At 34.0% G+C, this 26,666-nt stretch overlaps 2 protein-coding genes across 3 annotated transcripts; one reads left to right on the forward strand and one right to left on the reverse strand.

The window, feature by feature from the left end:
* Positions 1 to 2,573: 2,573 nt before the first annotated feature.
* Positions 2,574 to 16,585, reverse strand: glrx3 (glutaredoxin 3). Its single transcript, XM_088635047.1, has 11 exons — positions 16,468 to 16,585; positions 15,044 to 15,152; positions 11,682 to 11,756; positions 10,868 to 11,069; positions 7,797 to 7,969; positions 7,251 to 7,312; positions 7,102 to 7,159; positions 4,857 to 4,909; positions 4,408 to 4,447; positions 3,870 to 3,962; positions 2,574 to 2,827 (listed from the first exon to the last, which is right to left on the reverse strand). The coding sequence occupies exons 1-11, from the start codon at positions 16,530 to 16,532 to the stop codon at positions 2,777 to 2,779; spliced, it is 981 nt and encodes a 326-aa protein (XP_088491173.1). The 5' UTR covers positions 16,533 to 16,585; the 3' UTR covers positions 2,574 to 2,776.
* Positions 16,586 to 17,542: 957 nt separating this feature from the next.
* Positions 17,543 to 23,573, forward strand: LOC148661387 (uncharacterized protein C10orf143 homolog). 2 transcript variants are annotated; one of them, XM_088635049.1, is made up of 4 exons: positions 17,543 to 17,909; positions 18,655 to 18,862; positions 19,807 to 19,869; positions 22,732 to 23,573. In XM_088635049.1, the coding sequence occupies exons 1-3, from the start codon at positions 17,826 to 17,828 to the stop codon at positions 19,818 to 19,820; spliced, it is 306 nt and encodes a 101-aa protein (XP_088491175.1). In that variant the 5' UTR covers positions 17,543 to 17,825; the 3' UTR covers positions 19,821 to 19,869; positions 22,732 to 23,573. The 2 variants fall into 2 exon arrangements, with proteins under 2 accessions (XP_088491175.1, XP_088491174.1); XM_088635048.1 differs by having other exon boundaries at positions 18,655 to 18,834.
* The last annotated feature ends 3,093 nt before the right edge of the window (positions 23,574 to 26,666 follow it).

Genomic DNA, 26,666 nt, shown 5'->3' on the forward strand with positions numbered 1-26,666 from the left:
AATCAAGACTTGCTTACAACTATTCACTGTGAGCAATACCCTGAGGTCAATTCAATTCTGAGATAAAGGGCTCTGTTTTAGAAATTAGAACAGTCGTTATTAATACAATGTGTTCAAGGCTTCTGGTGTTATTTTTTCTTTAACAGGTAGAGGAATATTACCTTTAACCTCTTAATGAGCCTGTGTGGGTGACTCAAGATTATTTTTAATGACTGCCCAGGTAAATTGTTTATTTGTATCTATAATATCTGGTGTACATTATACAAAACCATCAAGAAATCGAGACAGGAAAAGAAAAATATAATATAAATCATACCAATGAAGTGCATATCTTATAGAATGGTACATGAGAAGGAGATATCATGGCCCTTTCAAATACAACAAGAAATCTATTTTTTTTTCCAAACATACCGTAAAAAGGATGTCACAATGTATAATAATTCTGCCCAAGTGCAAAATAAGAAACTTATTTTCATAATACAGTGAAAGCAATTCTACATGTCTCTACACAAAGTTCAACACCTGCTCTCGACAAGCTATTTGCATTTGTAAAAATGAAAAGGACAATCAGTCCCTATGGTTGGATACATCATTAACTGCACTTCTGTTACTGATGACTCCTTCACTGCATGGCTGTGTAAATTTGCTTCCTAACACTCTACACACTGTGAGCCCATCATGAAACATAACATTAAACACACATTCCATAAATGCTTATTTTACAGCTCTCCATGCTGCAGAAATACACTGAATTAAAAAAGAAATATTACTTTTTTAGTTATCATGTGCATCTTACTGGAATGCTTTATGTGAGGTGGTGTATGTACTGTCTCAGTCAACAAAAAAATTTGTAAGCTCCAAAATCAATTGCTGGACAACAGTTGCTTCATACCAACGTTTCTTCTCAGAGGTCTTTACTAATAATCATGAATGCAGTGGAGTACCTAATGTAACAGCTGAGCAATGTGATGGGCATACATGTATTTAAACACCCACAATCATCGGATGGACAGTTTATAGTAAATGATTTAGTTATTTTAGTGAATTGCAAAAGATTTTAAAAGCTTCTATATAAGTATTTGTTAGGAAAAAGCAGTTATCAATATTTTTAAAAAGACAGAGATAAGGTATTTAGAAATCACAGCTTTCATATACTAGTTCCTGGTATGTCACTGATCTCAAGCCATGGAAGAGAATATTATACATAGAACTAACCTTTATATGTCTAAATTATTCTATTACAGATTAAGCAGCCTCTAAAACACTTAAAACTGGTAAAATGGGGAAGTGTTGAAGGAAGAAATTAGTATTCACATTGTGTACCCTGCTTACATACAGTATTGAAGCACTAAATAAATCCTGTAAAACACCAACAAACTTTTAGATCTCTTCACAATCAACCTTGATCCATTCTTTCAGCGCATGTCTTCCTCTCCTTAGAGCTAATGTATATAAGATTTTTAAGGAATGTATATAAAATGTTTCAGAAACAGTTGATAAAAACAAATATGTGCACAAATAGCCAAGACAATTGAGGTCAACCTTGTATTACATTATACTTTTGGGATGTAGCGCCAATTTGGGCACTATGACTTTTCTATCATTTTATCAATTTTAAAACTGGCAAGAACAGAAAATTAACTCTCCTAAGTTACATTTCACAATGCAGTATAATGCATATCTAAAGATCTTATGGGTGTTTTAATGTGTATTTTATGTAGAAGTCACCCATTTACATATTTAAATAACCCTATTTTTAAAGCATTTTAATTACTATTGCATATTAGCATTTTTAATTTTAAACATCTCATCTGTTGTAAAAAGAAAATATTGACCTTTAAAAAGCGAGAATAAAAGCATATTCAAAAGTCCATTACAGGTCATGCATTTGCACACACCTACATACAATGGCAATTTAGACACCATGTATCCATTGCAGCTTTCTAAAATTAATTTTAAGGAACCAGTCCTCCACCTTGTGGTCAAAAAAATAACTTCCAAGTTGGTCTTTTTACTTTAAGTTTTACCAAATGAATATATACTTTAAAATTGACAGACTTAAAAATCATTGCCCGAGTTAATGGTTTACATATCTTAATGTGTCTGAGAGATAGCTATTTAACATGGTCATGTACAAAATATTACTAAAAGATGGAGTATTTGTGTGAGTTCTGTAATTATTTAACAGTCACAGGTGTGCTCATTACACCATGAAGATGCATTTCTTTACAGCTAATTGTGCAGCTCTGCTCTTGGAATATAGCCAACTCTCCAAACTTGTGTATGGAACACAGCTCACTCTCCAACATAATGCAGTATATCATTTGTGGTTTATTTTTAAGGAATGTTATGTACCTCTAACATGCTTCAGCACAAATGTGTCACTTTTTGCATACAGCCGTTGCATGCATACAAACAAACATACACTAGTTCTAGTTACCGTGATAGGATCTGTAACTAATTTGACCTGTTTTTCATTTAATTGGAAAAAAGCTTCAAAGCCTAAGAGCAAACATGCCTTGTCAAGGTTTCTTAGTAAAATGAATGCACAGAACCAACTGAAACGTCAAAAATTACACTTAAAACAATTTTATTCTGATTATAGCAATTGAAACAATGTGATCATCATTTGTAATTTAATACTTATTCTTCAATATTTGTAATGTCTGGAAAAAAGCAAATTATACACAGTAGATGGATTCTCCAAAGATCACCCCAGCAGATAATATATAAGAAAACTTAGGCTTGTCTGAGTCCCTTCCTGTGTCATCAATTACTAGCTTTCACCATTCAAAACAGACTGCAGGTCCCCACTTTCTTTAAGTTCCTGTAAAGAATAATGTTGAAAATTAATTCAAGTTCTACTAGGACAGTCATTTATTTAACAAGTACACCATTTGGCAGCTTGCTCAAGGACTTTATTCTGATACACTAAGGAATTATCATTCATGGAAAAGTGGAAAGAAATTTTAAAACACTCTTTGTAAGGTTTACTAGACAAGAACATTAAATGGTTACCAAGGAGATTTTGGGAAAGCTAAAAGCTCTTTACATGTGCAGTAAAGATGATAACATTACAAACTTTAGTCAAAAACAACTTGTAGTCCGGGGTTTTGACCTATACTGTTATATGCTGCAGTTAAAAAACTCATCAGTCCTAACATATTTTAAAATCTAAGAGCTGTGCGTTTTCCATGTATATTCAATTAAATGTAGATTTAATCATTAACATTAAAGAGTAGGTTTGGATCATAAACCTGTAGCACTCCGATAAAAACTGTACTTAAAACACTGTCAAGGGTTTATTGTTTAGACAGTGTTTAAGAGCCATCTGGTGGAAAAACGTATGCATTGCAATCTCCAGACATGCCTTTAATATACAGTAAAATACCAATGAAAAATGTATGTAACCTGATGAGGTACGTGTATTATATCTATATGTCAAAGTAGAAAAAGTACTAGAAAATAATTTATAGTATTACCAAGTAAGCAAAATGGACTAAGACCTCCCTCTTACATCTTTTCTTATATTCTTATTTTAAAAAATAAAAATGAAAATTTGGTCTTATTTTAGCAAAAATGTTTAAGACATCTTGAAACATACTGACTGTTTAATCACTCCTCTTTCCAACTCAAATTGTATTAAAAAAAACACACTGCATGTATATTATGACAATCCAGTTTTTATACTTTCTGAAATTAATGTAAATTTAAGATAAAGAATCACCTGTAGTCTACAGGTGAATGTACAGCGAAAGACTTCAAAATGCAACCACTATGTTTTCCATTATTAATATATGATATCAATCTACCAGACAGAAACAAAAATAAAAAAAGCTTATGGATATGCAAAACAATCAGGAACTTACCTTCACAATGTCAAGTCCACCAACAAGTTCACCCTTCACATACAGCTGAGGATATGTTGGCCAGTTAGAATATGTTTTCAGTCCTTGTCTAACCTATAAGCACAGAATTGGAGAACAGAACACACGTATTAGAATCCATTGTTTAATGTAACATTAATAAACACATTAAAGAAGATACATTTATTTCAGGATCTTCTCAAACACCTTTATATTAATGTTTTCTTATAAGCAATGTACTATTCTTTTAAGAGAGTGAGTGAAAATTAAAACTTTTCAAGTTTTCCACATTCTTTAAATCCTTGAGCATTTTCAGATAAAATTATAAAAATAATAAATACACCACACCACCTTGGCTTTTAGGAAATATTACATAAAAAATCCTGCACAGCATGTCATCCACAACATTTGAACACTAATTTTATTATTTTTCACAAGAATGAGAATGTAAAATAATTAAAATAATTCTAAGATTTATTTTTCTGCCAACTGAACACCATGCTTTGCTAATACAACATTACATTATCTTGTCATAACCTACCTCTTCATCCTGTAGTATATCGAAAGTCTCATAATCAACACTGCAGGAAAAAAAAAAAGTTACAGCAACAAGGGTTTCTTCAGACCCTCTCCAATATATTCTGTTTACCAACTGTAAGATGAGTGGTTCTACACTTTGCTGCTAGTAAGATGATTCTTCTAAAAAACTCACTGCTTACCAAAACATAACATTTCCAAGCAAACGTTATTGACATTATTCTCCTAAATACATGTACATGTAGTTTTTTTTTATCTTGGCACAACATTAAAATAAGTGATCTGTCTGTTTTTAATCACTGATTTGCAACTGGCTTAAATAAAATCGAACACAAAAATAATGTGATAAAGACATTACAACGTATTCTTTATAAATATCAATGTCTCAATATCAACTACAGGTTTTGAAACAGACTACCCTTACACTGTACATCAACCTTGAAAACATCTTACCCCGAGCTGTTCATTATTTCAAGTATTTGACGACTGAATCCACATTTAGCCATCTGTGAGATAAAAACCACAGAAAATTATCAAACTGAATGAAACTGTACTGAAAGGGCAAAATAATGTGGTGTTATTAAATTCTTATTAAATAATCATATTGAAGTTGGTCTTTCTGACAGTCTGTGTAACAAGTCTCAACATATTTCAAGAATATAAAACCCTTTTCATAAGGAAAGTTGTTAATGGAATTAGAAAACATTATGTCACAGACAATGCTATTAAAAACGATAAATCTTCCTGCAAAACGATTTCATGATACAGAAATGAAGTCTCTTATTTTCAAAGTATACCAAACCACTTCAAGAATGATAAATATCCACAGAGCTCATGATCTAAAAATCATTCAAGATAACAGAAAGATACTGTTCAGAAACTGCAAATGGAATAACAAAGCTGAAGCCTCTGATGTATCAGGTTAAATTTACAATTGCCATCAAAGCATCCATTTTCATTCTGTCTTTTAAGAAGTGGCTGGCAAAAGTGAATAGAGATCCTTATCAAAAAGGAGTAGCAAGTTGGAAGACACAAGGGATTACATTTATGCTACCACTGTGAAATTCTTCCATCTGTATTCCATAAAATATATACAGTGCAATTATATATTTTATATAATTATACATACAATTATAGACTAGATAATACAGATAATGTTAAAAACCCAAAAGAATAGGACGGAAAATCAACAATTTGGAATATACTGAAAATGTAGAAATTAACCACAGGTATAGAAAACAAATAGGCCAAGAAAAACATCTGCAGCTGACAACAGAAAAAGTATAAGAGCTATCAGGAATATATAAAAACATCTGTCAGTGAAATAGCCAATGACCTCCGAAGTGCAGGGGTGAAGCTATCACAATGCATTGTTAATAAACTGTGGAGTAGAAGTAAACCTCTCATCAACCCCCAAAACAGAAAACCTGAGGATTAGCTCAGAATTATACAGATGACCCAGGAGAGTTTTAAATGGGAACAAGATGACACCAAGATAACCCTTTTATGAATCTCATAGAAGGTTAGTGTGTAGAAAAAACTCCAGATACTCAAAGGCTTCCACTATATCTATGAAGCGCTGTCTGTGCCTCGACCTACATGACCATCTGGCTCACATCTTTATTGATGATGTAACCAATGACGGCAGTAGTAGAAGGAATTCTAAAATTTACAGAAACATTTCGCGTGTGTATGTGGAAGAAAATGTTTCCATTCTTATTAACGCAGCATGAAAGTGACCTGAAACCTGGCAAATGCAAAAGATGAGTTTCTCATAAAAAAGTGGCAAATCTGGTCAAGTCAATCATAAGGACTTAATTTTCTATCTATCCCATGATTACAACTATAAATTGCTTGACTACAAAGCAAAAATAGCAGTTACAGTATGACTTGTATCACTGTACAGTCTAATCATAACAGCACGGCATAGAACCGTCAATTTGCCATAATTTAACTCCAGAACATGGGAAGGTAACATTTATTCACACCAATAAGTATTCCTTAAATAAATTCCAACATTAAAAATCTGCAATGACATGCTGCAAGGGCAGCAGGATCATGGCAGCTCTGACCTGAACTACAATCCCCAGAAAGCAGTGAGAGATGGGAAACAGACTTGTGTGGGACATGTGCAGGATCCTGTGTGGCACTGTAAAGTCTATGTGGGTCTTTGAAGATAATCAGGGAGAGCCTGTTTTACCAAGACCTCATAACATACTACACTAGGTGTCGTGTCAATATAATCCATGCCATAGGAGCATTTACAAAATGCTAACTACAGGGGCATGAAAAAAATGGGATCCTTGTGTTTTCTGGTAAAAAAGAATTATTTAGAGCTAATGGGACTTTGCTATTACGATTACGGTTTAACATTTTTAGAAGTTTTTTAAAAACAGAACATATTTTACAACCCATTTTATAGGGAGTATGAAAAAGTTTGGAGGACACTTTAATTATAAATACAAAATCGAGAGGTCATTCTGTTCCACATACATGGGAGAGTGAAAGCAAACCAATTTAACACAGTACTGTTAACAGATAAAATATAAAAGGCAATTATGTAGATTTAGTTCAAGAATATATATTTTGCATATTACCTTCATTAATTTGCAAAAAAACAGGATGCTGATAATTGCTGTGTGAGGAATTAATATTGCTTCGTGATGGACACAAAGAACTCCTCAATGATGGAACATACCTCTTTACTTCCTTTCATGAACAGCATTACTGGAGCCTTGTTTATCAAAGCCTTTAACCTATTGGAAGAGAGAATGAGCTCAGTCTTTGTAGAGGTTTCATTTATGCTTTTTAAATTTGTCAGTGTGTACATGAAATTTTTCTTCTTACCTATGCTCTAGTGTTACTGCCTTCGGGCAGGTGTTCTCAAGCTCTCCAGATTCAGCAAGTTCCTAGAACAGAAATAAAAATAACTCAGAAACTAGGTCCCCACTCAGTAACAGAACCATTTATAAAATGCACTGCTGTTTACACAATTATTATCTCACACGGCAAGGTGGAGCCTTGCGTGTTGAGAGAAAGTGAACAAAATCCCCCGTCTCAGCACAGCACAGCACAGCAGGGCTCCTCTCTTTACTGCACAGGTGGACAATTTGCCTAATGAAGGAGGGGCAATCTAAAGCAACTTCAGCCCTTACAGTAATTATTAAATGGAGATGGTGAGCATGTGTTAGTGGGAACTAGCCACGGGGAAGCCCCTGGCTGATACAGCCCACCTTCCCCAGCAGGAGACCTTGTGTCTTTAAGTGGGAATTGCCTCAGAGGGAATGTAGAGCTACTGAAGAGGAATAAAACAATGAAAAGAGCAAATAAGCAACAGTCTGAGCGCATAATGTGCTCTGGCACTTTGCTCCCCCCCCCCCTTCCTGTACAAACCTTTACAATATCCAGTCCTCCCACTAGTTCCCCGTTGACGTAAACCTGAGGATAAGTGGGCCAATTGGAAAATGTCTTGAGTCCCTGCCGCACTTCCTCATCTGATAGGATATCGAAGCTGCTGTATTGAATGTTGTTCTGCTTAAAAATCTCCACTATCTGCTTGCTGAATCCTGTAATGTGAAGAAGGAAAGTTTCTCACAACAATATACACAAATCTTCAAGGTATAAGATCGCCTACTTTAGCTATACAGCCACAAAGTCATACTGTTTATTTTGTATTTATTGTTGTTTACTGTAGTTTATTTTTTTTTAATTCTTGCAGGCTGCTTGGATCTAAGTGTAAAGCTGATGTTTCTAGAGTTGCCCCTTAAACACAGAAGAGTGTCAGCTCCAGACTCCTGGGAGAACAGCCAAAACAAGCATAGGTTTTAAATGCATTCCAAGTTTAAGACACATTAACAATGGCTGCCTTGATCCATTAGACATGGGAAGAATCCAGAGCCAAATGAGAAGAAAAAATGTTCCCAATTAAAGAAATATACCTCTGTTTCAGTTTACTAAATAACTTTACATAAAACAACTTAGTGATGGGATTATTAAAAAAGGTTAGAAAGTAAGAAAATGTAATTTGCATACTTTATTTTATACAAATGTTTTGGATAACTCTGTTGTCATCGTCATTGCCTTGCAAACTTTCATTTAAAAAAACTCAAAGATGCTATTGATCAAGGGTCATAGTCAATCCAATTAAAGAACAACCAAATTAAGCAGGCCAAATCATATTACGATAGCTAAATGATGCTAGTTTTACTAGAATTAAGAATGACCTTTTTTATACTAAATCCATTTCTAAAATGCTGTATTGTCAAGACTTTATTTTCACAACAATACCAAACTTGACACAATGATTATTTTATATACATTATATTTAAATTGACCTTCCTTGGCTTTAAAGATATAATTCTTATAATCAAATACTAATCTCCATGGCAGGTATCTTGACACCTTACTTTCATGTTAAAGAAAACCTTAGAAGCAGAAGAAAATAACTTTGATGTTCTTCGCATTGCAGCTTCACTGGTGTGTTATGGCCCTTTGGGTAAACGTATTTGCTATGGGGTTTCATTGTTAAATATGAGCTTCTACATGCCCTTGTCTTCATCTATGATGTAAAGTGATGTGTTTTATTTATATTTGTGGTGTGCAGTTCCAAGGAGTGATTTTTTTTCCCTTCGTTCTCTAAAGTAAGGTGAAGTGTTAACTTCATGTAGAGCCTGCAGTAAAATACTGATTCTGATATTTGCCATTCATCTGGGAATTCATTATAAAACAGCTAGAGGCTGGATGCTGATGGTTATTCAGTTGCCAATATATTAACTTGTTTCTATTACACCAGGCAAACAAGCAGTCCAGCTGCTTTCTTTGGCTGTAGGCAACATCTACCAGACAAGGAAGATTGATTGGAGGTGTTTTGTTTTTTAAGGGTCAGGGATGCGCACTGCAGACGTTCTGCTTCAGGATAAGCAGCATTAAAGCTTTATTTCTTAAAATAATGGGAAAAAAAACTTCTGTTATGCAAACATTAAAAACAAAAACTATTCATATTTAACTCTTTGATACCTCTACCTAATTCCAAGGTTTACTAAGTGCATAAAGCAAAAAGCTCCTTTAAAATGTTCATGAAAGCATTCATCAGAAAAACTCCTGCATATCTGACAGCATAATATTAAGACACTTTCATAAATTAAATTTTCATTACTTTCTTTTGAGATCATGTCACCACCAGTTCGGAATATTTAGGAAAAAAGGATACAGTGATACTGAAAACATCAGTTTAAAATTGGAAGAAAAATGCTGAAGACATTAAAACGAGAGCAATGTTTGCTCCTCATCCAACAAGCGTTTTCATGAATCTAATGCACTTTAAAGGTGTGTGTATGCTACAGCACAACCAGAATTATCTTATACTTTACTGATCAATGGTATGTTGGGAGAACTAGAAAGCTAAAGCAACAAACCTACATTATTACCATGGTGAAATTAAAGGAAGCAATAAAGCTAAAGAAAAAAAGATTTTCTTACACACACAAATTAAATCAAAGAAACCTAGCACAAATTATATTCAAAAATGTTTCCAAATATTTTTAAAGCTGAGAATTTCTGAATTAAGGGTGAACTAAATTCATCTGAAGAACACACTGATTAGATAGCTGTGTGTGAACAGAAAAATAAAACTCTGGCTTCACTGCATGAGGAAATTGTAAACTACTTCAATATAACCATAGGGGGCTCTGAACTCAATGAAATGCTAAACAGAATGCCATACTGTGTTTCATAGAATTCCTCTCTAGACCAAAACAAAAACAACAACAACAAACAAAATGCATCACTAATAAGCAGTTCAGCTACACATATGCATCCACACGATATTCTCCAACCATCATTTTGCAGCTGACTCAATACCCTGTAATATACTTGTGCTTGACTTGTACATTACACTGATGTAATATTAATGATCTTATTTTAATTCTCCTTTTTGACTCGCCCAGTTTGTGGTTATCAAGCCTCAAATGAATACGCTTTGTTCCAGCTGTGATGCGTCTAATATACTCTCTCTACTTCAGTTTCTGTTCATGAGAGCAATTTTATCTTCTGGAGCTTGCATGTACCTCGCAATTGAAAAATAAATTGTTACACTGGCAAATATTGATAGGCACAGTTAAAGACATTTATACTGCAACAAGCAGTAAAATCTCAATTAAAGATAAGATAAATTATATTGTTTTAAAATGGTCACTTTTATATACTGCAAGATTTTAATTCCACTGCTGATCAATAAATTAATTGACCGAGATAATTTCTTTGGTCAACTTTCCCTCCGCCTTTCCAGACCCTAAGCAGCGTGTTATTTAGAGGTACCTTTCATTTTTAACATGTTGCCCTCGAGGAATGCAGTTATGCATTATAGGTCTATACCAACTGGTCTTTCTTAAAACAGCGAATCAGATTAGTACCCTGTGGCGTTTCGCTGGATCCCTACTATCACACGGACACTAGGATGTATTTACCACAGCGGGGTTCCTGGGGGGATCCCTTCATGAAAAGCATGCAGGGTGCGGCATTGATCAGCTTCTTCAGACGCTCATTAAGATCCTCTTTAGTGGGAGCCCCAGATCCGGCAGGAACCGCCGGGCTGGACGCCAGGCGCTGGACCTTCTTGGTCAGCTCCGGGGCATGGGCTCCATCCAGCCTGTCAATCTTCTCACAGTTCTGGCAGCAGCAGAAAACGACACTAACAATTGTTGTGACAGTCTTATGGTTACGTTGTATTGTTCACCCTGAGCTGTAATTGTTATGAAGAAGGGACAAGGAATAATCTGATGAGTTATCCATAGGCAATGCTCAGAGAAGGCTGTCACTTCACTAATCCAGACTCCAGGTACTCCAAGCACATTTCAGATTAAGTTCTATAAAAGACACTTTAATAGACCTCCTGTAATTCACCTATTTTCTACAAAGTGAGGTTCTGTTCAGTGTTATTAAAGAAACTACAGCTATTTAGTAGTATTGTGGTATAGTTAAGGTCGGATTTGGAGCTGTAGTATTTAAGGCTGCTTTATTAACTTTCTACAGAATATTGATTTATAGTACATTTAACATTAATAGATTTTTAAATGCTAACGTCTCCAAATTTAAAGTGTTAAATATGCTTCACATCAAGAAAGAGTGCATGTAATAAGTGGAAAAAAATATCAAACGGACGTTTATTAACACAAAAAGATGTTCTGTGTTGAATTTTATGTTCAGAGAAAATGCATCTTCTCAAAGAAAATATGTAACTGTTCCACTTGAGTCATTGAGGTTAAATATTTGAAAGCTTACCTTAAAGAAAAGGAAAGTGGGGACAGAAGTGATCTCATATTTCTCAGATACCTCAGGTACCGCTTCTGCTTCCAGCTACCAGGAAAACAAAAGAAAATAATGTTAATTTTGTTTTTGTTCTCATTACCAACCAGGAGTTCTCTTCAAACTGGGATGAATGGAGTATTAAATCCATTCACAGAACTGTATGTCCAATTCCAGAACACTTCACTTATCTGATACAGGGTTAACCTGTAGGAAGAAAAACAAGGATTTAAGATGCTATAACAAGCACAAAGTATTTCACCCTCAGCCCAAGGAAGACAGCATTTACATTCTTTCTAAAAACAACTCAGAAATTATTCCTGTATATCTAGAGATCACATAGGTATTTATCAGGGAATACTGCAATGGGCAATAAACAGAAATAAATCTGTGAGGTGAATAAGTTAAAATATTTACATGCCTGATTGCATTCACTTCAAAATTGAATTGTTCTTAATTTCAACCTGTTTCTGAAGACTTGTTTTTCTGTTCATGTAAATGCAAAAATATTTATCCTCTTTTTATCTGGTTTTGGATTTTATGTTTGATTTGTATAGTGCTTTGTGATTACTTGTCATGAAAGGTGTTTTATAAAATACATATTACTGTTCCACAAAATATAATATATACAGTCAGAAAATGTGCTTTTTTATGCAGGGGTTATATGAGGTTTTGCATCATTTTTTGCCCTACCTGCAGTGAGTGCAATGTCAAAATGGGTTCAGAGGTTTTTATTTTACTACACATTTCAAGAAATGCCCTCAGGCACAGAACGAAAATGTTGATGCACTACTGACCCAGTAAATTTTCAATCGTATTTAGCTACCAGATATTGAAATCCATAAATCACTGACCCCAGTTATGTCATGATTACAGCACTTATTTTCCGCCTCTAGCAAATCTTGCTGTTTGCTCTATTGACAAAATCCATGGACCAGTACATCATAAGTGACACACACATACACAAGAAATCTAAGATTATAAAGCAAAAATAGGAATTTTTGCTATAATGTAATGATGCCCAATACATATTTTTGTGAGCTCTTATACTGAAGCATATTTTATAAGACAAATCTCTATAAGCATGTTAGATACTAAAAGTCCAATATAGTACAGGTCTACTCAATTTCAGAAAGGATATAAAGGAAGAAGAAAAGTTTGAATGAATTTGTAACTGAGAGTTTTTTTGCTGCTAAATCAATGATGGGCATATTCCTGCAAAGATGAAATATCAGCACAAAAAGACTGAGTGGGTTGTTGTTAACCTAACCATGCATGCCAAAATATTTTTTTTAAAGTGTCTGATACAACTTAAATGTTCTGGAGTGTACTGAAAGCAAATAAGGAGGATACAGTTTGAAAGTATTCTCTGCAGTTTTGACAGCAGTGAAGTAAAAATGCAAAGCAAAAAAAAATGACAATGAAAAATATGAGTTGCTAATAACAGAAATGTAAAGATAAACACATGCCATAGAGCTTCCTCAGCTGAACAGCTTAAGGGTATTTATGTGCATACAATCTGAGAAACTGCCACCTCAAATCAGAGGATTTGCAAGACAATTATTATTAAGACAGTGTGTACCGATCACTGTAGGGGAGACACAGGTCTTTATCCTTGTGCCTAACTCAATAGATAATGAGACCATACTAGCAGGCAAGGTCAGAGAAAGCCAGTAGCCCAGTGCAACCAGGTCCTCTGGGGCCAAAGAAAGAGAAGACTTTATGAGTTTTGAATAGAGCAGGAAGAATTCAAGGGTAGAGTTGGGGGGCAGAAAATCTATTAAAATGAAAAATTATATAGCTGGGTTGCTGGTATCAAGCAGACCTTGCAGAAAAAAAATACAGATCAATCAATCAGTGACCTGTGTTCACTTTAAATTACAAAAACCAATCCTGAACTGCTGGCAGATCACTTTTGAAAAAGGCCAGGTTCAGCCTTGTGCCTAGAAAAGTAACAAGAGCCATTAGAGCACCAAAAGCAATTTTGAACTTCCTAAAAACAGTTTACTTGTAGCAAAAAAAAATTCAAGAGTATGACTTCCATTATCAAGTAAGACACTGACTTCCATTCTTCTAAAACACCCTCCTTGTTATACTACCGTTGGAGGCCCTTTATTTTTCTGGTTCTTAAAAGAATAAAAGTCTAACAAGTACATATTTTAACAAACAGTAAGCGACTACCACTATAATATTGCTTAAACTTGTATCTACGGCTTCTGTGCACATTAAGCACTTCCTCACAAGAATGTTTTATCTTTGTTTCACTATGCGACACGAGCAAATGAATAGGTTTACCATTAGTTTCAAATAACATTAAGAGCCCTCTATTTTCAAAAAGAAGGAAAAATTACTTTGGACCAACTATCATAATGTTTAAGTAGGTAGCTGCGGCAGCATGCGCACACTGCAAAGGGACACGTAAAGGTTTATCCCATGCTGAAAAGAAAACAAACAACGTTTTGGCTGTGGAACCTTCTTAACACCTTCACCCCTGGTGTAGGATCCATGGCGAATCGTTCTGTTTCTTTTCTTTTCAGCATGGAACATAAACCTTTACCTGTCCGTTTAGTATAAGGTTTAGGCACACAATGAAAGTTCCATTTTATTTATGTAAAAGACCAGCATAGTCTGGAGCCAAAAGCTTTTGGAGATGGAAACACAAGTGGCTCACTCGGTTAAGGTGCTTGGTCAGAACAGAAACCAGAGCTCAGAAATTGCCAGCTTGTATATAGACTTCGTCACTTGCTGACTGTAAACAGGTATTCCAAAGCAGCAGTGCCCAGCTTTTTGTTAATTAACTAGGTTATACTTGCTGCATGCCAAGTAGTGCCAGTGTGAGCTGCATCATGCCTCCCACTGGTGCAAGCTCTCCTGTAAGGAACTGTGGGGCTCAGGGAGTGTAAAATCTAAATAGGGGACAGGAGGCAGTCATTATGAGCCAACATCCCCATAACACCAGAGATCAGATGGAGAAGTGAGAAATGAATTTACAGGGAAATGTAGATATGCAAAACCGTACATTTTATTCTAAATGTTGAAAAATAAGCTTGTAAGGATTGTGAAAAATTGACAAGACCATGAAATTAAGTGCTTGTAAAAGAAAAAAAACATCTGGCCTGGGTCTGGTGTGAGGGACACATTCAATGAAAAGTCGGCCTATTGTGATATGGTTAGCGAATACAGCAAATATACAAAATTGAAAGAAAAAAAGGTTATGGTAATATCACAAAAGGCATAAACTGTGATAAATTAATGTATCAATATATATTGTAACAGTATAACAGTGTGCATTTAGAGTGCTGAAAATAGGCAATGGTAGGTTTCAATACTATACACACCTTTATAAATGTCACCTGTGGATACTCCTTCGCTATCTCTGCCATCACATCATTCATTTGGGTGCACTGTGGAGCCCATGATGCCAGGAAATGAATAACCACCAGAGACCTCGCAGGAAAGACAACAAAATTAAAGTATACATATGCACATTTACAAAAGCTCAGATCTTTTAGACAGGTTTATTGTCATTTTTTATACTACAGAGGGATTTGTTTGCTTACAAGTCCGATGGATCCAACATCTCTTTCTCTCCTAAAATACTTTTTTCACCACCCACCCAAGCTCTCACATAAACTGTTTTTTACTGTAAAACTGATGCAGTGAAAACAATCTTCCCACAGGTCCTCAGGACAGAAATTTGCAGAGCCCAAACAGAAATCTGTATAATTAAATATATTATTTTCCAACAGCAATTGTAAAATTGCCTCTTTATGCAAAATATTTTACTTAAAAAAACTAAAAAAATACAATAAATCTATTTTAACCCAAAATAAAGAGTTTTTATCCTGAAGGTTAAAGACTCTACACTTTTCTTTAGATTTAGGTACTGCGCAGTCCTAAAATGACAAATGGGTATTTAAAAAAAAATAATTTCAAAAATGTGAAAATAGTTTAACATATACATAAATTAGATACTGTTCCTTTCTGTTTGATTTAACAGAGCAAATGCAAATAAAACGTTGATTACAAAACTATTACATTTTACAGTAAATTCATTTTTTTAAAGGAACGAGCAGAGGTTATGTAAAAAGGATATTTTAGCGTGGAATTAACGTCTCTTACTTTTCAATTACAGTTTCTCAACAAATTATATTCTTATTTCTCCGTATATCCCATAAATACTAAAACATTACGGACATATCCCGAGACAGAAAACACAATGGCTTTTCTGTCGCAGTCCGGGAAAACGCGGCCCGAGCATCAGGCCTGTCAAGTAGTAGGTTCGTCCAAGACAACTGTAAGATGTTGCTTGTGATGCAAAATGTATTAAGAAGATCATCAATCCATATCACAAAGGCGAAACACTATGCCCCGATTCACCATAATTTATTCTGGTACAAAAGAACAAGCTTTTTTTTCTTATATTGTAAGCAAGTTCCCCCCTTTGTGTTATTTTATCCAAAGAGATCGATATTTATATGGATATTTTATATGAACACTTTCACAAACATAATTAAAAGGCTTGTACTATAACGATTCTAAGGTTATTTTAATTAACATACTTTTCGAATATTTTAATATATTTTTGCACGTACACACAATGCCTTTTTCCGTGACTTTCCTGTAGCCTTCAGACTGTGACTATGCACTGCTTTACTAAGCCAAAAGTTTAAAATCACACAATGTCAGTTACAGCTATTTCAGAATGGACATTTCACAGCTTTCACACATATCAGGTAATCATGTAAATCTGGATACATACTTTCCTGCATTCTTTAACAAATCTTCAAATTGCTGCGAAGAAGTGGCTTGCACGAAATTCGCCATGCTGACAGACTGAACTAATCGAACAGGAGTCGAACTACAGTTTGAGTTAACAAGGCATTAGTAACAGCACCCGAGGATAAGGAAACATTCAATTCTATCATTGAGGGATATAAGAAAACAAAACTTGAAGATTAATATAGCCTCTCAGAATTTTACACATTCGAAATATTTTTTAAACGTGTATCTTTTTGGCTAGGTGGTGCATATTTCTTCTTACATAGGTGTCGATTTGTTTCCCTTAGATTTCCTTGTAGCCCAAGCTATGAGCTTCATATTCTCTTTTTGATAAAATCTTGAATTACTAAATTTAGGGTTCCAGATACCAATCAATAACTACATTTTACTTAAAAAATACCTACAGTAAAGGACTGTATTCTCTTCTTTTCAAATTATACTTTTGAAAAATATAACAGGTAGCCGTAATATTTCTGGAACTTTGCTTAAAAATCGTTTTTACATACCATATAGCTTAGATTACAATCACACTGTTAATTGACCACTTAGTTGAAATATCAGTAATGATTTCATTATCACATATTCTTTTCTAATTTAGACTTATTCTAAATTACTTAATGATGCTGTCAATTAACACTTTGAGTTACTTATGTTTAGACATTAACATCAGGTCGTGAGCAAAATGAAACTTTTTTAACTTAGTAGAAAGAGACATTTATTGCAGATATTTCAGGTTAATGTTATGAACAAGTATTTAATAAATTATGGTAAATAAAGTTATAGTATACTTGGATTGCAATGAGTTTCACTTCACCATGTTTATTCACTGTAGTCTCCCTTGGAAACTACTGAATTTCGCCTGAACTGCTACAGAAAATATTAAATATCTTATTAAATCGTATTACTATTTTATTAAACGTAAATATATTTAATATGTACAAAATATGTTCTAGTCCCAGTTACTCAACTATCACCGCGTCTTGCCCCTCAGAAGTATGGCGTGCGCGTCCTGACGTTTCTGGTTAGCGTCTCCTTTGATAGGTTGTTGTCCTTCCTGTACTAATGAAGTGCTCTGTGTAACGTGATTTCCCGCTGCGGAAAAAAAGATAACTGAAGAAAACTCTCAAGGTTGTATCCGATGGACTATAGTGAAGGGTAATAGACCTGAAATGCATTACTGAATGATGGAAATGAATGGTTAACGTACAATCCCAACCCATATGCTATTTTACTTTATTTTTTTAAATAAAAATATCCAATCGTTTATGTTCTCTTATCCTTGGGGTCGCTTTTTAACTTTTATTACTTTGCCTGAAAATAATTGATTTGTACGATCAGATGGCAATGTCGATGGATTGCATGGTTCCAGCACAGAACAAACGCCGCCACGAAGAGGATCTTGAAGTAAATGTGAACCAGACGGTAAGTCAGGACATACAACATAAGCGTGTTTCGCCAACCGGTTGGAAAGCCAATCGGTGACGTACATGTAAGGTGGATTTACGTAGCGCCCGTCTGCTACAATGTTTATACTTCGAAGAATCAAGCACTTGATGTGTTAGTTACAAACTGGATATGTACTGTAGTATGACCTTTATGTGCCTCCTCTTGTGATAGACACTGCATTGAAATATCTGCTGACTATTTTTAGTGCTAAAGGTGGTGCTGCCAGAATAACTTGGCAATGTTTAGTCCCTTTTCATATCATATCATTCATATCATGTGAGCACAACTGGCTTTATTATGGTTAATTGTAGCTGTTACACTTGAAGCAGTTGGAAGTGTGCGTGTAGTTAGTTTTTAGCTTCAATATAGACCATTTTTTTACTTTTAAAAAAGAGGCTGTAGTTTTCTGTTCAGCCTTTTTTCCCCTTCAAAACACCGTCTTTTTATAGTAGCCGGCATCAAACGTGCTCTGTATTATAAATTAATTCTCAGGCTGGGTTGTTACAGCATTAGGTCAATGACAGCATATTTATATTTCAATGCCAAGAGTGCATCTTTTTTTTCGGAAGAGTGGATATTTATTTCATTCAGTGAACAGTGGCAGTGTCTTGAATTATTTGAAGCATTTGTAAGAACTGAAATGTTACTTATAGCTACCAATAACAACACAAGGCAAACACGTTGCTAAGGGTTACCGTGCTTTGTTTGACTCCTTTCCCAGAAGCGGTTCTGCGGTGGGTCTGGAAGTTGTAATCAGTTTGAAAATGGCGCTGTGGGCACACAGTTAACAGAGAGTCCCATGGATACCTGGGACATGCATCAGCAGCAGTCTCTTCCTCGGTCACGGAATCCAAACTGCACTGCCTTCCTCTCTATTACCTCCACCCAGACCTCTGATATGGTAGGAGAAGTTTTCACGTCGTTTTACAGTACGTGCATATTTCAGGCATCTTATTTCTCATTTATACCTAAACACCTCGAATAAATGTTATTGATTCGGTCATGTATTATGACTGACACCCACTGCAGCTTGTGAAAATGTGTGCATTGGGTTTTTAATTTAAAATTCTCAAAAGTGTTATATGTGACAAGTAGCAAGAGCGACAAAGGCTAATTTGTGCATGAAAAAACACCAAACCCCTAACTTTTTATATTCAAATCTAACTGGTGTGCACCCTAAACAAAATCAATTTATCCTGGTGGAAATATCAGGTGTTCAAATCGGTTTCCTCTCTACAAAAAAGGTATGTGGAATTTGTATGGCTGGACCCAAGGGGTTCACTATGAAATGGGCTAATATGAAAGGCACATGAAACTGACCCCAGTTACCTTTTCCCTTCTCTTCTAATATATCTGTTGCAGAAAGGAATAGGAAACAAAGAGTGACAAGTGATCCACTTGTATATAATCCCATTTAATTTTAACTTTAATGCTAAATGCCAGACTCAAAACTGAGAAGCTTACTTTCTGCTTTGTATGTTATACAAAGAGAGCCATAATGTTGTGTATTATTGAAGGCATTATGTTGACTGTCCCTTGAAAGAATGGTATTTTTATGTCTCGTTTGCTTTTTTATTTTGTAATTCAAGTGTTTTATTCTCATCAGCTTTTTTTCTCCTTTGTTATTTTGTATGTATTTCCAGTATGTTTGGTCTTTAACAATAAAATAGGCATCAGTTATTAACACAGTTACTATCTGTTTTAATTTATTAATACAATCCGTTACTCTGCAAACATTAGTTTAGTCGTAAGGGTCAAAACAAAACAGTATATGTATGTAAGCATACATATAGTGTTTTATTATGTATATTGTGCTTTCTTAAATGCCAGGGAAATATCTTAAATATACCTCATCTCTATGTTATTTTACCAGAGGTATGCATCTGAAGATAGCGGATTCGCACAGCTCTGTCTGCGTTGCAAGGCTGGAGAGTCTGTGAGTATTTTTTTTCTGAGTTTTGTAATTACTGTTCGCACAGGTTTAAGAAGTTACACTTCTTATTTAATACATATTTTACATAATATAGGCTACTAGTAAGTCAACATTGCAAGCTACCATTCTAGGCCCATAGTGAAACATTTTTAGACACTATTGAGTTGCCTAGCAAATGGAAATTATTGTATTGCAGGTTCAAAGAGTCCTGAATGCAAGAAACCAGAATGTATGTTATTTTAAAATGGTGTTAATAAAGGAAGTGGTCCATGAAAAGGATTCGAATGTATATGTTTTCAAACTTGTAATCTACTGTATATAGCTTGGAGAATCCATTGAGAAGGCCAAAAATTAGTGAATATTCAAATAAATTAAATTTACTCTAATGAAAAAATAATACTTCATTTGGAATATTTTGTAGAGTTTAGCTATTCATCCTCCAGGCAGGATAGATATATTCTAGACATATTGTGAAGAAGAGGTCCAGATCAATTTCTGTTTTGAAAGTTATTTTATTTGTTATGCATTTAAAAACCTGAGAGGTTGTAACAGTAAGTAAGGGTTGTTCAAGCTTCAAGTAATTAAACCAACAACCAAGGACAAAAATGAAAATTAAGAGCAGGTTTGTTCCATTTTCAGACCTGAATTTTAAAAAGGTTTTAAGTAAGAGGAGGTCTCGGGTTTGTGATTCACTGTTCTTTCTGAAGTAGTCCATTTCAAATCAATGCTTCTGAGGCCTTGAGCATTTGAATCAGGTCTTCTCATAGTCTTCTCTGATGAAGACTAAAAAGGTTAGGTTCTTTCAGCCTATCAGTTTAGGACAATCACTTGAATGCCAGAGTGTATCTGTTTGTTCTTTTCTTGACTGATTTCACAGTACCAATAACTTTTGTATTTTACAATATTAACATAACATCCCTAGATTTGAGTTCTATGTTTCTGACTGAATATCATTTTGTATGCTTTTTTACTTCTTTCCTATGTTGTCTAGAAAATTTAAATGATGTCAACATAAACCTGAAACTCTCTTAAATCTCAAAGTGTTGCATCTTGTATTTATAGTTTGTTTATACTATCTGGATGTAACACAATATGTAACATCTGAATAATGTTTGCCCACAATTCTAGCTACATCTTTTTGAATTTCATTTGGTGCTTCTAGTGGTTACTAATCATGTTGTTTTGAGATTAGTAAATCAGTTAAGATTGTTGACAAATACATCAGATTGATAATTAATTCAAAGTAGGAAAAGTGGTGGCCCTAGTACAGATCCTAGTGGTACTCCATTAATTACTTCCGTCCCAGTTTAAGCATTCACCTCTTATCTTCACTCAATTTTCTATTAACCAGTTTTTAAACACATGCATTTTTCCAAAATCTTGCCGCCTGTAATTTTAAGAATTAAACTTGATCTAAAGCCTTCTGAAAATGTAAATACACCCTATCTTACGTTCAGTAAGATCTTAAGCTTATACTGTTCCTCAAAGAATTCCATATTGGTCATCCTATAGTTTAGTACTAATAATTGTTTCCATAACATTGCAGTATAGACTGTTTGTAATTTCTTGGTTTAGTTTTATCACCCTTTTTAAGTATAGACAGTGTTTAACAATATATAACAATTCTCCAGTCCAATAGCACTTCCCCTGTCTCGAGCAACTGCTGGAAGAGTTAAGTTAATGGGTTATGAATAAAATCTCCTTTTTTCTTAAGTACAAATGGTAGAATGCCTTTGGTCCCTGGAGATTAATGAATTTTGAATGCTTCTTGTACCTGAAATACAGATATCTAAAATCTTCTATCTTGATGCTAATTAATACAGAACTTTGACTTTTGTTCTTCGACAAACTAAGAAAGCAATCATTAACCATGTCTACCATTTCAGTTTCTGCTGCTGAAATTCCAATAGGTTTTTCCCAGTCTTTGATTTGCACGTTTTGTTAGAAGTGTGCATTTCCTCCTAGAATTTGTGTGCTTTTTCTTTCTGTTTCTTGGTTTCTTCTCGCCTTCCAGAGACATGATGGCTATGTTAACCGAGGTCTGTAAACTGTAATTGTGAGCTTTTGTTTATACAGTATGTCTTCTTTAGTCTTGTTTAGTCCTGTTTAGTCTTAAAAGAACAGCGACCTGTGCTTTTAAGAAAAAGCCACTTTCTAGTGATGAGCTTCAGAAAGGAAAAAAAGGTGGAAATCAAAGATTAAGGATAATTTTGAGAACATTATCATATTCTGATCCACTTCTGGAAGTAAAAAGAAAAAATCTTCAGTGACTATTCTGTGTACAGGGCCTTGTGATTTTCACCCAATTCCAGTTTTAACTTTGATGAAAGTTACAATATATTGAATAATTTAAATGAGGACATAGCTCTTCATTATAAAAGTCTTTAAAAATAACCACAGGTGCCATTTTTTGCTCAATGTTTTTTTTGACTAAGATATTGTAATTGTCATTTTTTATTTTGCATTTTTAACTGTGAACAATACAGTAATTCTGGTTTTCAGATAGTATACTTAATCGTGGTCTTTTAGAATCCCATGAGCTGACTAAGGGGAAGTTTGTCTTTTGTGTTTTATGAAGTTGTGGAATTGTTCAAAATCTTCTCCATCATCTTTTTTTTTTAATTTGGTGTAACACAACGACATCAGGAATACAGTAGAGGGACTTACTAAGGTAAGATAAAATGGGAAATACAGATTACAAGGTGATGATGGGTATAAAAAAGATGTTTGTTTCTGGTCGATTCTGTTGTCCAGTTAGTCTTCTTCACTGAGTGAGGATAAAAACAGTTAAAAATTGGATTGTATGTCACTTAAACTTAAACTAAAACCGTTTAATTTGTAAAGATAATTTTCTCCTTCTTTCAGGGTCATATTAACCATATTGTGGGATTCTGAAAATCACTGTGCAGCCTGGATACCGAAATGCATCATGAGTTTTGTAAAGATGAATGTAGAATCTTTTCCACAAGTGGAGACTTAACAAGACTTGTTTTATGAAACTAAAAGGCATGTTTTGTATTTCTTTAATCACAAATTAAAATTATGTGACAAACCAGTATTCAGAAAGGGCTAGCTGTCAAAACCCCTGGTGCCTTAAAAGAAGGGAGAGAACATTTTGGATGCTACTGTATATCTTACTGTACTGTAAGATGTATGTTGTATGTACTGTACGTTTTAGAAGGTAATATCAGGAAATATTATGTTATTCTATGTAATTGTAAAACATTGGAGTTGATTACATTTTTAATGCAGTTTTTTAAGATAAACCTTATTTGATCAATGTTATTAATACTGTTTTGTTACTTCTTGCATGTAAATTAGATACCTTAATTTCATTTATTTTTCAAATAAAGAATTTAAGTAAAATGTTTAGAATTCTAATCATGATTACTGGATAAGAATTTATTTGGTTTTTAGATATGTTGTAGTATTAACATAGTTTGAAGAATAAAATGGAAATGTAGTTAGTTGCTTTTTTGATAAAAGAAATTCTTGTTTGTATAAGTATGTAAGTAGAAAGCATTCTTGAAATTTTGTATTTCTTTTTCATTTACTGACAGCTGTTTAGAAATAAAGAGACTGTTTACACCTGCATTAAAGGGAAATGACTGATTCAGGTATTGTATTTTTGTGAGGATCAGTGTGGTTGGAAATTGTTGAATTGTTGAAAACCTCTGAATATTTAATAATAAATGGATTTTAAATTACATTGACTTTAATCATTGAACAGTGGAAATGAAGGATCTGGCAACAAATATGTTTTTCTTTAGAGTGTTTTGCAAGTCTTCACATGATATCACGCTGGAAGATTGTCTTAAATATATATTATATTTGCATATAAATGTACAGTATATAGGTGATTGTTTGAACAACTACTGTATAACTCTGTTCACAGGCTTTTTGATTTACATTAATCTTGTACCGCATATCATTCTACAGCATTCAGGGTAAGTATTTTTTTTTAATCTTTCAACATTACAGTGTATTTTTTTAAATGTACAGTCCATCATATGTTTTGAGGGTAAATATTATTTTTAAGAGACAGGTTAGAGCACCGTAAGTTTACTTAGAATTGTGTATGCATGTCAGAGGGTCCAGTTTTATCAGATCTGAGCTATGTGGCACTGTATTGTAGACTAGATTATGGGAAAATTGTTATTTTTGGAATATAATGAAAGTACTCATGTTCTCCTGGTGTTTTTAAAAATGTTTTAAGTAACAGTATGAAAAATAGAATCATAGCAGTAATTGCCTTGACCAGTGTAGAAACATTCCCATGGAATTCTGGAAAAAAAAGTTGCTCTACTTTTTGTTTTCCAAGCCTAATTTAACTTGATTTGTTTTTCCTTTTTTTCTAATATTTTTATGTAAACATTTGTATACCAGCTACTAATAAATCACATTTGAATTCTTCTTTCTAAAATTAATGTTTATTCATTTATTTTAATGTGCTTATGATAAACCTAACTTTTTTCCAATCATTTAAACAAAGTTTTATTGCACTTTTTTTAGCTAGTGAAAGTGTACACTTCACTTTAAAAGAAGTGTAATTTGGTAATTAACCCATTGGATGAAAAGCAAATTGAATGAGACCCATTGAATGTCTAAGAATATTGATATCTGGGAATACTGCAGATAAAAATTAATCCATCTAAAATATCAATATTCAAAAGTAAACAATGGTGTCGCAGAATCATGCTGAGTAGATTTGTAGTAGTTTTTTTGTTCGCTGTTATTTTATACTCTTCAGAGTCACTTCCATCTTTTTTTATTTCTAAAAGTTCATCTTCATTGTAGATTTTTCTGTAATTTCAGTTTGATCATTGGTTTTTGCTTCAGAAAAAAAAAATATTTCTAACTTTTGAATCCTCAATCCTTGTTTTTAAAGCTCGTTATGAGATAAATTGCAGCCACAAGGTGCTTTTGTTCCATAAATTAGTTTGGTTTTATGTTAAGAATGTTCATTTATTTTAATACTGTAGCAATCAGTTTATCTTGTATTACAACAGCACAACACCAGTGCTTAAGTTGCCTCTGGTGTTCCTTTTAATCATAGGTTTCATTGACGCTGCTTTTTGAAGTTATCAAGGAATTACTTGTAGCACAAGAGAAGCAATTGGGAAAGACTGAAGTTTGTAGTAAGTCAACTAAAATGGATTTAAGTGTATTACTGGCACAATCTCCTCTGTCTTCTCGCAGTACAGCCCACTACACATGGAGAAATGAGAATGTATTCTCAGACAAAGCTTGACCTAAGGGAAATGGCTTCAGGAATCTAGATTTTCAATAATGTAAGACAATAAAGCTTAGGCTTGTAACCTGCTGCAATATGGTACAAGTATAAAGAGCTTAGTAACTAATAAAAGAAAAGAGTCTTCAAACTCATATTTGAAGATCAAGACCCCCCAGAAGGACACTTCATAAAGATCATAATGGGCAGTCAGTGTATGATGGAAATGGTGTGCTGCCATACTGACCAACTCTTGACAACTGTCTTCTGATGCTCTGGATATTGATGTGCCTTCGGTTGATTTCCTTGGGGCATTTAGAGCAGCATAACTGTACATCTGCTTATTTTGATGTTGCCTTTTTCTTATATACATTCATCTTGCCCTGCATCATGTTCCCATAAAAACATATACACCCCTTTGACATTTTCATAAGTGGTCCAACTTGCTGTTGTTCTCCAGAGGAAAAGGCTATTAAAGTTTTATTGAGGGAGTACATCAGGTCCAGTAGCATGAAAGCAAAAAGTTTTACTTTTTTGTGTATTCTACCATATGTATTCCTTGTCAAATTCATATTTTTTTTAATTAGTCTTGGGATATGTTTTTAAAGAATTTAGACCTGCATTTTTGCTGTACTCTGATTTTGATCTATTAATTCACACAAGACCAAGGTGTGTTTTAGAAAGAATTTTAATGATTTTGTTTTTTTTGACAGATGCTATCATAGCCATTTCCTTCATGTTGGCTTCATTTGTAATCTTCTACTGCAATAATTTCTGTCTAATTTGAGGAAAACATTTACACTTCATTTTGGTCATTATAATTGTTTCCTGTGTTTCCTAAACTGGCCTGTCTCTTTCAGGAACATGTCCTTTTCTGGATCACATATACTCTTACAGCATTTCCACCTACTTTGTTTACAAGTCTTTGATCCACAATATTCCAGTTAACGTTACACCCATGTTCTGCAAGGTGAAACTTTCATCATTGTTCCCTATGGGAACTTTATACCCGTGGAGCCCTTTCTTTTGCTCAAAAAAGTAGTCCCCCCTTCAGTAACGGAATTCTCTAAAGATGCAGAACAAAAGACTATGTACAAAGGCACAATTTTATGTTCTGTTTAATGGTACAGATTTACTCTTCTCCTGAAATGTTACCAATTTCCCCCGTAAATCTTTTTTGAAAAGAAATTAATTTAACCAAGTTTCTTTCAGTACTGATACAACTTGCATCATACGTTGTAACCACTGCAGTACATACTGTATACAGTAGGTACAAAATGGAACTGATATGACTCTACATTAAAGAGCATTCAGGCATCATTAAATTATGTTTCCAATTAAGAGGTCAGATATACAAATCATTGCACAAATCTTTTGGACTTTGGTGTCAGTTTAATGTTGATTTTAATATCTTGTAATGATAAAGTGAGTCTAGACGTTTTATCTATGAAGTAAGATACAATGAATGTTTGCCCTAAAACCTGTAGACCACATATACAAAAGAGTTCTGGATGCTCTCTTTAAAATGTATCATTGAAGAAATTATGCAAGCAGAGTACATAATGGAATA

Source organism: Lepisosteus platostomus, chromosome 6 (assembly GCF_059453375.1).
Source record: "Lepisosteus platostomus isolate fLepPlt1 chromosome 6, fLepPlt1.hap1, whole genome shotgun sequence".
NCBI classification, from domain to species: Eukaryota; Metazoa; Chordata; class Actinopteri; order Semionotiformes; family Lepisosteidae; genus Lepisosteus; species Lepisosteus platostomus.

Bases quoted from the DNA above. Each gene is read 5' to 3' on its own strand.
- LOC148661387 (XM_088635048.1), top strand. From the start codon at position 17,826: ATGGCAATGTCGATGGATTGCATGGTTCCAGCACAGAACAAACGCCGC. The intron at 17,910-18,654 runs GTAAGTCAGGAC...CTCCTTTCCCAG, and splicing joins AAGTAAATGTGAACCAGACG to AAGCGGTTCTGCGGTGGGTC. The intron at 18,835-19,806 runs GTAGGAGAAGTT...TTATTTTACCAG, and splicing joins CCACCCAGACCTCTGATATG to AGGTATGCATCTGAAGATAG.
- glrx3 (XM_088635047.1), bottom strand. From the start codon at position 16,532: ATGGCGAATTTCGTGCAAGCCACTTCTTCGCAGCAATTTGAAGATTTG. The intron at 15,153-16,467 runs GTATGTATCCAG...CTTTCCTGCGAG, and splicing joins TTGTTAAAGAATGCAGGAAA to GTCTCTGGTGGTTATTCATT. The intron at 4,448-4,856 runs GTAAGATGTTTT...TTTTTCCTGCAG, and splicing joins GAAATAATGAACAGCTCGGG to TGTTGATTATGAGACTTTCG.